Source organism: Theileria equi (assembly GCF_000342415.1).
Source record: "Theileria equi strain WA chromosome 4 map unlocalized gcontig_1105316255041, whole genome shotgun sequence".
Lineage (NCBI taxonomy): Eukaryota > Apicomplexa > Aconoidasida > Piroplasmida > Theileriidae > Theileria > Theileria equi.
This window is the reverse complement of record NW_004668225.1, coordinates 1,198,315-1,210,683: the sequence shown is the minus strand read 5'-3', so window position 1 is coordinate 1,210,683 and position 12,369 is coordinate 1,198,315. Positions and strand designations below refer to the sequence as shown.

At 42.4% G+C, this 12,369-nt stretch overlaps 7 protein-coding genes across 7 annotated transcripts, besides 1 other annotated feature; 3 read left to right on the top strand and 4 right to left on the bottom strand.

The window, feature by feature from the left end:
• Nucleotides 1-518: 518 nt before the first annotated feature.
• On the bottom strand, nt 519-2,003 carry BEWA_049950 (conserved hypothetical protein; the record flags this gene model as incomplete). The annotated part of the gene is made up of 1 exon (XM_004831922.1): nt 519-2,003. The coding sequence occupies one exon, from the start codon at nt 2,001-2,003 to the stop codon at nt 519-521; it is 1,485 nt and encodes a 494-aa protein (XP_004831979.1).
• Nucleotides 2,004-2,180: 177 nt separating this feature from the next.
• Nucleotides 2,181-3,007, top strand: BEWA_049940 (ABC transporter, ATP-binding protein family member protein). The gene has a single exon (XM_004831921.1). The coding sequence runs from the start codon at nt 2,374-2,376 to the stop codon at nt 2,821-2,823; it is 450 nt and encodes a 149-aa protein (XP_004831978.1). The 5' UTR covers nt 2,181-2,373; the 3' UTR covers nt 2,824-3,007.
• Nucleotides 3,008-3,842: 835 nt separating this feature from the next.
• On the bottom strand, nt 3,843-4,547 carry BEWA_049930 (hypothetical protein). The gene has a single exon (XM_004831920.1). The coding sequence runs from the start codon at nt 4,358-4,360 to the stop codon at nt 3,845-3,847; it is 516 nt and encodes a 171-aa protein (XP_004831977.1). The 5' UTR covers nt 4,361-4,547; the 3' UTR covers nt 3,843-3,844.
• Nucleotides 4,548-5,365: 818 nt separating this feature from the next.
• BEWA_049920 (hypothetical protein) lies at nt 5,366-6,610 on the top strand (the record flags this gene model as incomplete). Its single annotated transcript, XM_004831919.1, has 1 exon — nt 5,366-6,610. The coding sequence occupies one exon, from the start codon at nt 5,366-5,368 to the stop codon at nt 6,608-6,610; it is 1,245 nt and encodes a 414-aa protein (XP_004831976.1).
• Nucleotides 6,196-6,327: a microsatellite.
• A 396-nt stretch (nt 6,611-7,006) lies between the features above and the next one.
• Nucleotides 7,007-7,585, top strand: BEWA_049910 (hypothetical protein; the record flags this gene model as incomplete). The annotated part of the gene is made up of 1 exon (XM_004831918.1): nt 7,007-7,585. One exon carries the CDS (start codon nt 7,007-7,009, stop codon nt 7,583-7,585), a length of 579 nt encoding a protein of 192 aa, XP_004831975.1.
• A 1,347-nt stretch (nt 7,586-8,932) lies between these two features.
• BEWA_049900 (conserved hypothetical protein) lies at nt 8,933-10,300 on the bottom strand (the record flags this gene model as incomplete). The annotated part of the gene is made up of 1 exon (XM_004831917.1): nt 8,933-10,300. One exon carries the CDS (start codon nt 10,298-10,300, stop codon nt 8,933-8,935), a length of 1,368 nt encoding a protein of 455 aa, XP_004831974.1.
• Nucleotides 10,301-11,172: 872 nt separating this feature from the next.
• BEWA_049890 (signal peptide containing protein) lies at nt 11,173-11,697 on the bottom strand (the record flags this gene model as incomplete). Its single annotated transcript, XM_004831916.1, has 2 exons — nt 11,173-11,355; nt 11,395-11,697. 2 exons carry the CDS (start codon nt 11,695-11,697, stop codon nt 11,173-11,175), a joined length of 486 nt encoding a protein of 161 aa, XP_004831973.1.
• Nucleotides 11,698-12,369: the final 672 nt, after the last annotated feature.

Genomic DNA, 12,369 nt, shown 5'->3' with positions numbered 1-12,369 from the left:
ACTATACACTTGTTAGCTATTCATGTCATACTCGTGAGGTGGAAGCCTTAAAGCATTCATGGGTCTTTCTGGGAACGCTCTACCTAATGGCTGTGAAATATGCTCCAGATGGCCGCTGTATTTCCGTAGGTCAGCCCGTAAGGGTTTCCGGTTTATACATTCATGAAAGTCAGAGATTTTTGATACGAACGTTTGAGGGTAGTACTGGTGCAATATATTGACAAGTGCACGTTTTTGGATAAACACCTGAAAATATGGTTTGCTTATAATACCTACTGGTCAGCGCTCTTATACCCTAAGCATTTAGAAGTGTTAAAGGTTATTTTTGACCCAGAAAGTCATGCATGCAGATGTTATGGGAATCGTAAGAATGTATGTTCCCTTTAAAAATTAAAATGTCCCACATGCTTAAAATCGTGGCAGAGTGCATTTAAAATTTTATGAAAAATGTGAATGACCTGGAGATTGTCCAGGGAAGGCTTGTTTGTCCACCTTTAAAAATTCATGGTCTTGGTTTGTTATAACTCTTTAAACTGCGTTAGTAGAGCATTTACAGTTTCGATTGATAAATCGCCCTTGTTGTTTCTGAGAATATATTCTCTGGAATTTTTGTGGCCGAGTATGAATCTTTCGGCAATGTTAGAAAATAGAGACATTAAAAAGCATAAGATGTAATCAAGAGAGAGTGCGATATCGTTAATGATATTGTCAAGCTTTATGATATCATCTCCTACAATTTTCTGTCCATTATAATATTCTAGGATGGGAAAACAACCATTTAGTCCCCTTCCAGTAAAGATTCCCCCAATAAAGCCATTTACGGACGCCAAGATGAGGAGGAAGAACGAAGAGTTGGTGAATTCAAATTCGCAGGTCCAAATGTTCCAGACGATAAATGTAGCAAGAGAAATAGTTGATATCCATATAAGATGGAGAGTCAAATCCCTTATGATTAAAAATACAAAGTGAGACTGAGAGGGAGCCCTTTCAGATGGGTCAATGGTTTCATCAAAGTTTCCGGCATAATTTACACCTATAAAGTCAAAGAACATGAAAGAAAGCGAGATGACAAGCTTCTCTCTGTTAGACAAATCTATGAGGAAAGGTATAAGACAGGGGTGGAAGAACACCCTCAGGACAGTTCCAACGGTCTGTATAACAAGACGAGGTGAATAATACGGCACAACCACTATGACTTTGCCTAACAGTTGTACCTTTTTCGCTGCTTCATTTACGCTAGTAGCGCTTGTACTAGCACCAGTAGTAGTATTCTCCTGCTCATTCTTCTTTTTCTCTTCTATGGCCTTTGCCTCCTCCTCTTCAATCTTTTTGACACGCTCGTCATACTTTATGTAGAGATAGGTGACCCAGAAGGCTGTGAAAATTCCGACGACTACTCTGACTCCATAGCACAGGGTCGCGCATAATCTCATCTGAGGTGTACTACCGGTTCCTATCATATGCTCCATGACTAGCTGGAACAGTCCCATGGAGATCGACCCAAATGGGTAGCCAGAATATAGAGTTGAAGCTGCAGAATTTAGGAATAGCTTTGATATCACAAATGTGGATGCCTGAAGAATTGGCGCCTCGAGAATCCCAGCTACTCCACAAAGAATGATAAATAGACTCTTGGCAGTTTGCCCGTTACCAAAGTATATGACTGGGACGAACATGACCAGAGTAGGGATCAGTAGCCAGAAGCCAATTACCAAGGCGGTGAAGCTCATTTGCAGCCAAATGAGGGACATCATGGTGGAGATAGAACCAGTGATAATATACGACAAGTAGCATTTGTTGGCGATGTTTTCGCAGTGGAAGACGTTTTCAAGAAGAAGAGTAACACCGGAGAGGGGTGCCATGCAGTATGCAATCAACATAAAGACATACTTGTGGGTGTCATGTATACCCTTCCTGAAACCATCATCTGCATCCTTCCCCTTTTCTTTTGCCTTCTTTGATTTGGCTATTGCTGTGCGGAGTTTCGACGAGGAAACCCGCATTGTGCCCGGGGAAGGACGGCGTTTAGCCACCTTTTCACTGTTCATCAGTCTTCCTCTCTATATTCCTTCATTAACTAGGCCATTTTGTCCATGGCCGTTCCCCGTTGCTAAAACGTAAGGTTTGAGACTGGTCCTGTAAAACCCCCCACGAATAGGGGCTGAGACGGAACACCCATCATTCTCCTTGATACGTTGACTTGATAAATCGTGTACTTTTGGTTTTCCTGACCATGTATGGCCGTAGTTTACCGATTAGACAGTACATGTCAGACGAGACAGGATGATATCACCCTTGACCCCTGCAACCTAAATTCTTCCGAGCATATAGACAGGTATAGACACGCTGATAACACATTCTGCTTTTGGAAGGATGGTAGATAAAGGGGATCGGACCCCGGAAGTCCATGCCCATCACTTTTGGAAAAGTGAGGTGGAGGTGGTAAGGAAGAAGACACTAGCACCGGATGGTAGGCGATTCCGCTACCTTGATGACAAGGGCATCTTCAACTTTGTATTCTTCATCTGGGCATACAAATGGGTTAAAGCAGCTGCCAAAGAGTACCTGGACCCTTATATGCTTCACCCTCTCCCACTGGCCGACCAGATTCTCAAATGGCAGCCTATTCTTTCTAAGCATATTAGTGATGGTATCGCAAGTCTGGAGGCATATGAAGCTCTCAGTGAGGATGAGAAGAAGAGTGCCAAGCAACCTGTAAGATACATTCTGGCAAGAGCAATCTGGCTGACATTTTGGAAGAGGTTACTTGCCATTATAGCAGGAATAATGGTACTAACTATTGCAAGAAAACCATCAGAATGAGCTCATTCTTGGTACCAAACGTTGTGGATTATCCCCGTTTCTGGAGTATGAGTAAACTTCCTGTAAGTTCCTTCTGGGTCAGGATACCAATCATCCGTTAGAAGAACTCTTCCATCATCACTATTGTAGAAGTACCCATTCTCATCTTGCGTAACTGCTTGATCTCCAAGTCCTCCAGGGCGCTTGGTAATGTCTATAGTAACAGGTTTGCATGGTAACTTCTTTAGTCATAGTACTACTACTACTACTACATCGTCCACGATCAATGCCGCATAAAATTTTATGGCAAATCATATTAGATATCATAACATTCTCAGTTAACTCATTCCTTAGTTTCACCGTTCATAAGCTCATCCGTGTCGAGATTAGTGATGAACGGTGAAACTAAGGAATGAATGATATGGGCAGGGCATCATTTTATCACCCGGACCGATTGTTCAATAACCCTATTGGACGTCTCTCATTCACTCGAGGATATTTTCCTGTTAGACTATTGTACGCTCCTGATTCAAAAGCCTACTAGTGAGTCAGTAGTCTCCCTTCTTCACAGTACTAAGACGACCAGTGAGTCAAGGGTGACAGCACGAGTCTATACTATGATTACTCCACAAAAACACTCACGCAATCCCGGAACCATTTATTCGCGGTAAATGTCCGCTCTGCACCGAAACTACCTTGGAGTGTGTGTTGGCAATTTGACGTTTCCCAGAGTATATGTAGCGGCCTCGAGTGGACTCATTTGAGTTGCCACTTTGCCTGGATAACCCAAGTTTTTTGGGTGTCTTTTGCTTTGCCGCGATATTCGTCCCCACTGGTACCTTATCCATCTTTCTTCTATAGGCTCCCTAGGGCTCAAATAGGGCATCCCATTCTCTTTATGGACTTACGTACTGCGAGTTATACCGGTAGGAAGAGCTCCCTTCGGCCGCTTAGGCCCATTCCTCGTCGTTCCGTCCGCTCCACCTGTCTGGTGTGTGTCCCACACACGTCCGCCCGATTTTTCTTTCTTCCCCTTCACTATTCACAATTTTCTTTGCACACAATGAAGGTTTTCTCTGCTCTTTTCGTAACTTTGACTGCTGCTGTATTCTGCGCCGGTGAGAATGACAACAAGACTCCCGTCGAGTTGAACGTTACCGGTAACGTAGACAATACCAAGTTCACCAAGACCGACAAGGATGGTGTTTCCACCTTCAAGCCCACTGATGGAAAGTTCTTCTCCAAGGTTTTGGATGGTACCACTGAGGTCTGGGCCAAGAATGACGACTTTACCGGTGTCTCTGTTGCTCACACTCCAAATGGCAACCCTGCCACTTTGACCGTTGAGCTCGCCAAGAAGGAAGGTGAGAAGACTGAGAACAAGACCCTCAAGTTCGAGAAGAAGGACAACAAGTGGGCCAAGGTCGAAGCTGCTGACTCCTTCTTCGTCCCAGCCTTCATGACCGCTGTCATTGTACCAGCTGCCATGATCTTCCTCTAAATGCACTAGGGCAGATTTACGCGAGCAGATGAGCTCTTTGGGGGATATGGAAGACATGTGGACTAAAGATGCTATGATGGCAGTTTCATTTAGGCTTAAAGATATGCACTAATGCAAAGGACGATCTCGCAAAGCCCCGACATTTTGTCTCGAGAGTAGTCCCATCTTCTAATAACATTCTGGATGTTGTTATGGCGACCAGTCACTAATTTAGCCTCACGGGTCGTAACATGTCGGACATTCACTTTACATGTTTAGTGTAGAATTTACTAGGGCCGACCTTTTGGCCAAGTGCGTAGTCTACAGGCTCAGCCTTGGCGACCTGACCGTCAAGCGCCTCAGGTTAGCCGACTGCGGCCGAGATGAGGACGAGGGCTGTGTGATCCTCAAGGCGACCACCGTGGACCTGAACAAGGAGCTCAAAGAGGTTTGTCCTGTCCTTTTCCACTATGTCATTGTTATTATGCATCAAATGGTGCTGTTTTTGGGCCGAAATTGGTGGACATTCAAATGTGTCTATTTCATGGCCATTTTTGGCCACTAACATCCATTAACCTCTGCTATACATTCACAAGACGATGTAAAACGGTAATGAGAGAACATTTAGGTCGTCTCTAGAGAATATGAAGGCGGATTTACAATTTGGGAGAGTTCGTGGGTTTTTCTGGCGTTTCTGGCGACTATAGAGCATTCAAGAGGAGACTATGCTATCGAACTTGGTAAGTGCTGAAAAAATAAGGTGAGAGAGGCTACCGGTAAGGAAGGGAATGAGTGGTCACTTGGTTGGTGACGTTGGAGATTAAGGGGATTACGAGTTTAGCGTAGCTAAATGAGCCACTATGAATAGTTGTTCATAATGACAGGATTTCTTCCATGCTATAAGACTGTGAGCTAGTCTTGTGAGGGAGGATGAATGCATGGATGAGGAGTAGATAGGAGACTCATGGATCTCAGAGTTTTGAAAGACAACACTCTCTCTGAACATGGAGGATGACTGAGAATTTTAGAGTATAGACTCGTTCTGGGAACTAACCACTTGATCTCCTTAGACAGTGATACAGGATGACCCATATACCCACTGTTACCATAGACATACAGGGGAATACCAATGGAGGTGGACAAGGAGCTGGATCTATTACATACTATGGAGGATCTCCCAACCAAGTTAAGCTTACTAAGATTGAGGATCCTGCTAGCTCTGGCTTCGTGAAGCTCACACATGGACCACCCAGTGAAAACTCTTTCACCGTAGCACAAGTTATGTTTGGAGGTACTCAAGTTTCAGATATAGGAGCTAGCACTGGTGATATTATTCAGCATCTTGAAGTTTGGTACTGGTATGGTGATCAAGATTTGGAGCAACCTCTTTTAGCAGAGGTTCTCAAGGAAAATAAATATACTTACACGTCTAACAAGGGAGGTGGTACTAAAAGGGCCGATTATTACAAACACACAATTTCTAGTAATTATAAACTTGCAAAGATTAAGTACGATATTACCGGTGGTCGTGGAATTAGGAAGCGTATAAAGTCCTCTGAGCTAGCCTTTCCCGTCACAGGTTCTGTTAGCGTCTATGTATTATACTGTGGAAATAATCCAGCTCTTATTTATGTTAAAGGAACTGGGCAAAGCAAATGGTACAAGAAACCTAATGATAGTAGCACTACTGCTAGTGGAGATGAACGGTGGGAGGAAGTTCCTGGTCTATCTAGCATAATACTAAGTGATCTTAACAATACTACTATAGAATGTAACCAATGGACTGCTCTCAGAGAGGTACTAAATAAATTGCCTAGATGTAATATCACTGGAACATGTAAAGAGCCTCCTAAACCTACTCCACCCTCACATCCAGTACTAGGTGCTGCTGGTCCTCTTGGACCCAGAGGACCTGATGGAGGTGCTGGCAGTGATGTTGGTGAACCTGGTGAAGATGATGCTGCTGATGGTAGAGATGGTGAAGCTATAGTAGACTCTAAAGTTGAAGGCCCTGGTGATAGTAATCATGTTGATGAAGCTGGTGGAGCTGAAGGACCTAATGTTAGTGGTCCTGAATCTGCTGAATCCTCACCTCCACAAGATGCTGTTCCTGGTCCTGCTAGTCTATCTAGTAGTGTAGCTACTTCTGCTCAAGCTGCTAAATTTGGTGCTGGAGGTCTGGCTACTGGTCTAGTTATGTCTTGGGGATCAATCTCTGGTATATCATCTGGTACTCTTGCCGGATCCGCTGCAACATTTTTTGGAGGATGGAAACTTTATAATCGCTATAAAGGAGACCCTTGGGTTAGACAAGTGTATATCCTATAGAGTTTTTAAAGAATGTACCATATTGAGCATGCATAGGTTCACTTGTGAACTCCTACTCCCTAGGGAATATGCCATTCATCCATACTGACCATTCTGCTCACACCAGTTGAGAGGTGGGAGTAGGAATGGATGGATGAACGACTAGGATATAGGAGTTAAGGAGGTACTAGCTTGTACAGTCCTACATCTGCCTAGGCACCTCTCGGAACTGGACTATGTGGAACAGCTACTATTATTGCTATATGGCAAGACCTACCTTATATCAAGAAGCTCTATCTTCTCCTAAAGACATTCTTCTAGGACATTTCTCCTTCTAATACTCTCCTTATACATTCACCCATCTGAACAATCCTACATTTACATTTAGGTTGTGGACATGGACTTTGCGGCATATTCATGAGTCTCAAGGGGTACAATATGCTCTATCAAGACCTCAACAAGGATGTAATGTACGAGACTCTCGTTCCAAACTACGTTTTGAACCATGACTTGCTCCAAGGAGATTCCATAAAACTCACTTTTGAGGGCGACTATACCGACTCTTGTAATTCTCTAGCCCGAGTGACGACTGGAGATGACGGAAAACTCGAAGACAGTCCAGGAGCACAGCTAAACATGATAAGTTGCAGCTGGAGTGACATGGTCGACGACTCCCTAGATCTACTCAAGAATTGTCCAGACATACAAAGACGCAGAAATACGTGCAAACTCATACTGGCATGTGAGTGTACCTATCGTACTGAAAATTACAGAGACTTGGCAATGATAATCGCACAGTATTTGGATAGGGAAAATGGTAGAGCATATATAGCAACCAAACGCTTCTACTTTGGCCTGTCTGGTGGAACATTTCAGTTTGTAGACTTTGTAAATACTTTCGAACAGGGCAGTTTACTCAAGGCAGAGGTACTCTACTCCAACAGCCTTAAAAATAGTTCAAACTTTGTCGACATCATACAAGTTAGACGAGTATAACAACCGTGAGTTTGTCTCGGACATATGCAATTCTTTAGGGCCCGGTAGGGATGGTTGGATAAATAAACACCATATGGAGAACACACACGGTAGTGATGTATAGAAGATACTGATTCTGCTTTTAAGAATTCCCCTTCACACTACCAATCTCTTCCAATGGGATCTGCATGCAGAATCTTCGCCAAAGGAATGACTCAATATCTGTTACTAATCCTACGGAATATAGGTTATATCTATTCAAGGAAGGATATTGAAGGGATTTTTCAATGATAAAGTTGGCAATCGTGAAGCATTTGGAGAGGGGTTTTGATAGAAACACATTACAAGAAAGCTCAAGAAACTGACGTACCGTTTATCCAAAGAATTGCAAGTGGAACGCTTGGAGTTTCAGGGTTGAAACACGGCCAATCATAAGTTTTCAAATATTCACTCGAGACTTATTTGATGTCTACGTCTGGAATAATATACATTAGAATCACCACATTAATCTTCGATGACTCTACCACTATCATTGTGAGTGTTTAGTTCAAACTTTCCAAGGATAATCCCCTCTTACGGGTCTCTTTAGTACAGAACACTAAGAGTGTGTAATGAGTAAAGACGATTTAGTAAAGTAAGACATTAACGGCGATTTTGTCATGTCAAATTGGAAATGAAAACTGCGATATATCCAAACTGCATTTATATTATGCTGTGTGAGGTTCACTGGTTGTTCCCCTAATTTTGGCTCTAAAGTCATTCTCTGAAGTACTACGCTACTCATCTACTCATTCTTTTCTATACTCTTCCATGCATTACCATTCCTCTCAAAATAGAGAAGCCATAGGTCAAAACTGGTAGCTAGTGTTAGGATTGCTACGGAGGTGTTTCCCCTTGATTTAAACACACAGGATACACATCTATGACTTTGACCTTCAGGAGTCTTCCACATTGATGCTTCTCCCTCTTTAACCTCGTTAATCCATTTATTTGGGAGTGGAGTGTGTCTCTTGACATTTATTCCAGAGACTGTAAAAGTCTTCGTATTATAAACCTCATTATCCTCCTTGGTAACATCTATAGTTCCGGCTGTTGGTTAAGTTCCGCTATCACAATACCTATACTTGTACCGGTATCCATCTCCATTAGACCTTTTAATGCAAGTAAGGAGTGTATGACGTTATAACATTTACATTTACGCACGAAATGCGCTTTATTACTCTGCCCATAAATGGACAAAACTACATTATTACTGGTAATATCCACTAGTGTATTTGAAGACTCTACATTAGGCTGAGGTACAATGTGAAATCCCCTCAAACCTATACGTGGCGATCACCTTGAAAAATATAAACGATGCAGGATCCACTAAAATTCCTGATCTTCATAAACAATGAGTAAGGCCTCTGATTTACCCAAAACCTTGCATCTGACATTCTTGGTAAAGGAGGACTTGACACTCTTACAGGCCACCTTCATTCCATTCCATGTCCAGTATCCTAAGGACTTAAAGAACCCACAGTCTTTAGTAGGCCATTTACTACGATCATGCTCATACTTGGAATAGGTCTTAAGATAGCCGTCTCCGGTAAAAGCCAAGACTATCATTAAACCTTGGGATGTAAACGCATTAACAGCCGAAATAGTACCTCCATATGCACCACCTCCAGCATAAGACACCGCTTTAAGTCCTTCCTCACAAAACTTTAGGGTCACAGTAATGACTCCAACCCTTAAACCACTGCTCTTTATAGAACTTGCTACTCTACTACCAGGGTAATGAAGTGTAACCAAGCATAAGACCATGGCAGTAATGTGTGGAATGGCCAACACCCAAGTAGCATTCCACTTAGTATTTTGACCTTCCCATGGTTGATCTGGACCTTTATTATACAGGCATAAGATCGCAATAATAATACCAGGAACAGCACTCATGAATAAAATAACGAGGTCAATCTTGTAACCTGTGCTAACATCTGTCAGTTTATAAGGAGCAATAGCAGGATAGAAAGCGTAGATACCACCCATACCAACTACACCCATTAGAATAGGAGAGATAGCCTTATCAATTCCATCCAAGCCTTGACCACCACCTTCGCCATTAGAATCACCATAGGCAATAATCCATACTATGGCTGATGCTGCCGATATTAGTATCGCAATTATAAGTTGCCAAAATATGATCCAGTAACTAACGTTTGACCAGTTATACCTCTCAGCAAGTTTAGTGAAGACATAGTAGTAGACCGAAACTTGGATACCAGAAACAGGAATTCCTACATTGAAAAAGGCAGCATTTGCACTTGCCACATTCATCACACAGGGCACATTCAGTCCATAGATAAATGAGCCGAAGACGATTGTCCAGTAGTAGAAGGTTAGATCTCCCTGTTCTCCTCCAGACGTGAATGCATAGAGGAGCATAATGAAGGAAAGACACAGTGCCACATTTGTAAATGCGGCAAAGCCCCTGAAAAAGTCCTTGGAGCTATCACCCGTCACTAATGCTATAGAAGTTACAATAGCCATCCCAGTAAATGTTGCCAACTCCATAGGATTATGGACCATGTTAATGAAAGAACTGGCATGTTGTTGAGGAATTTTAAATCTGTCAAGTGCAAACTTTGCTCCAGTTAACGCCACACGGAGAGACTGCAACAGAGTCAGCCCTGCCATAAACATGGCGCCTTTCTGAAGGGGATTTCCCTGGGTTTGTCCTCCCGAAGATTCCGACATTTTACTTTTCCTTTACTCCCGCAATCATGTTGTATCGCTCATTATTTTGTTTGTCTAATGCCATTTTAGGCTGATGTTAAATCTTTTTAGTGCCATAATGCCGGCACGGAATCTCCATTTTTACAAGGGTATAATAATCTTTATGAAGTCTTTGAATGAAAAAGAGGAATCTTGAATTATTGCAATGTGTAGTTGAAGTATGTTACATATGGTACCGGACCTTCATTGTTAAATCTATAGTACAATTCTGGACATTTGTCTACTTGAGGCTTTAGTATAAACTTTTGATGTTTTATTCTTTCCGGAAATGCTAGAAGATTAGCCTTTTTGATTGAAATGTATCCTCTTCTTTCATGGACTGTTGCCTCTAGGACAATAACTTGGTCACAATAACAGCCTCAATGCTGACAACTGTGAATCCACATGCTACGTAGGGACACCGTACAATAATTTATACACGCTTACATTGTTAAAACAGAGACGGTAGAGATAGGATGAGATCTTCCAGGAAGAAGTGCATGGGGTCAAGGGAAGAAGAGATTCCATCAGTGGCATTTCTACTCGTGTCTAACTCTGAGATTTTTGACCTTTTCAATTTATAAAAAGTGTATGGCCAGTTGTACATCTTGTCTCGAGGAAGATGATGAGATCTTAAGTTGCAAGACTGCATAAAATGAGAAGTTTAGGATGTTCAGGTAATTAGACAATAGGAAAAATTGCATTGTGGCAAAATACTCGCGGTATAAGAGTGTATAGAGATGAACAAGAGAAGTATGCTCATGATTTTCGCTAGCATACTGGAGATTCTTAAGAGTACTAGCAACATTAGAGAAGTTGTCCTTAGTAAGTTTATGTGGTTGGTCCTTAAGTTCTTAAAGCAGTTTACCTAGTCCAGTAGCAGTGTCTCTATTTCCAGGTAGTATTTCATTACATTCTCCATTCTTGTACCTGTACCAGCAGCTATATTCTACTTTACAATAGTAGCAATAAGTGGAGTCAGTCTTCTCAGAATTATGCATGGACCTCTTAATGCAAAGTAGGAGGGGATCAGTAGCCTGGTCTTTCCTAGTATCCTTTTCATATTAGACACTAACCTCATTAACTTCTTCAATGCATGGGCAGATAGTGAGATTAAAATTTTGATGTTTGATCCTCTCAACGCAAAATTTATATCCGGAATCCATCTTGTGAATGTACCTACGGAAGCCTTGAGGAGGATCAATGTTAGAGCTAGAATTTCCATTCCGAAAATCAACAGAAACAAGGTATTTTTCTCCTGTAGAATTCTTCTCTGACCAGTATTCACGAGTATCCTTGAGATCTAGACAGAGTATGCTTATAATAAGGGTCGCTAATACTAGTATCCTTAAGGGAGTTGTAACAATCACATCTACCATTAAAACAGCATCCTGTTAAGCTTGTTCTGAAGGTCTGATACATTCACTCCTACTCCAGTGTGCCTGATTAAATTTCCAAGTAGTTTCCCAGGTCTGTTGGAGACAGGTACCTATTCCCAGTCTCTAGTTTAACACCGGTCCAGTTACTAGGCTGACTAGAGCCATTCTCTTTACCACAGTAGTAAGTAGAGTCATCCTTAAGAGAGCCTATAGTCTCTCTGCATGAGCATTCCATAAGCCTCCCTCATTCATACTACATTCTCTATCCTTATAAAACTGCATTATCGTCCATGATCACATTAACGAGACTCCGAATAGACAACTCGATGCTTGGCATCTCACACAACTCCCCTGGTATCGTAGGACCACCACTAATCGTTGAAAAATCGGAGAATTTTCTCCTCTAGCCCTCATTCTAGGTACCCATGTTCCCGTATCCCCGCTGTGGCCCTCATCTGGGCTCCATTTATCCATACTGCCTTGTCTTTCCGACACTTTTCACTATATATCCTAAATACTGCGCATTCCGTAGCTCACCAGCTCTCCAGGGGTGGCGCCATCGAGTATACACTCCACATTTTGCATCCCCGCACACATTTCGCCCGCATCCTCCCAAACGGTCCAGTGTGACAGTAGAATGGGCATAAAACGCGGAGTGTACGGGAAACATGG

Bases quoted from the DNA above. Each gene is read 5' to 3' on its own strand.
- BEWA_049940 (XM_004831921.1), top strand. From the start codon at position 2,374: ATGGTAGATAAAGGGGATCGGACCCCGGAAGTCCATGCCCATCACTTT.
- BEWA_049930 (XM_004831920.1), bottom strand. From the start codon at position 4,360: ATGTCTTCCATATCCCCCAAAGAGCTCATCTGCTCGCGTAAATCTGCC.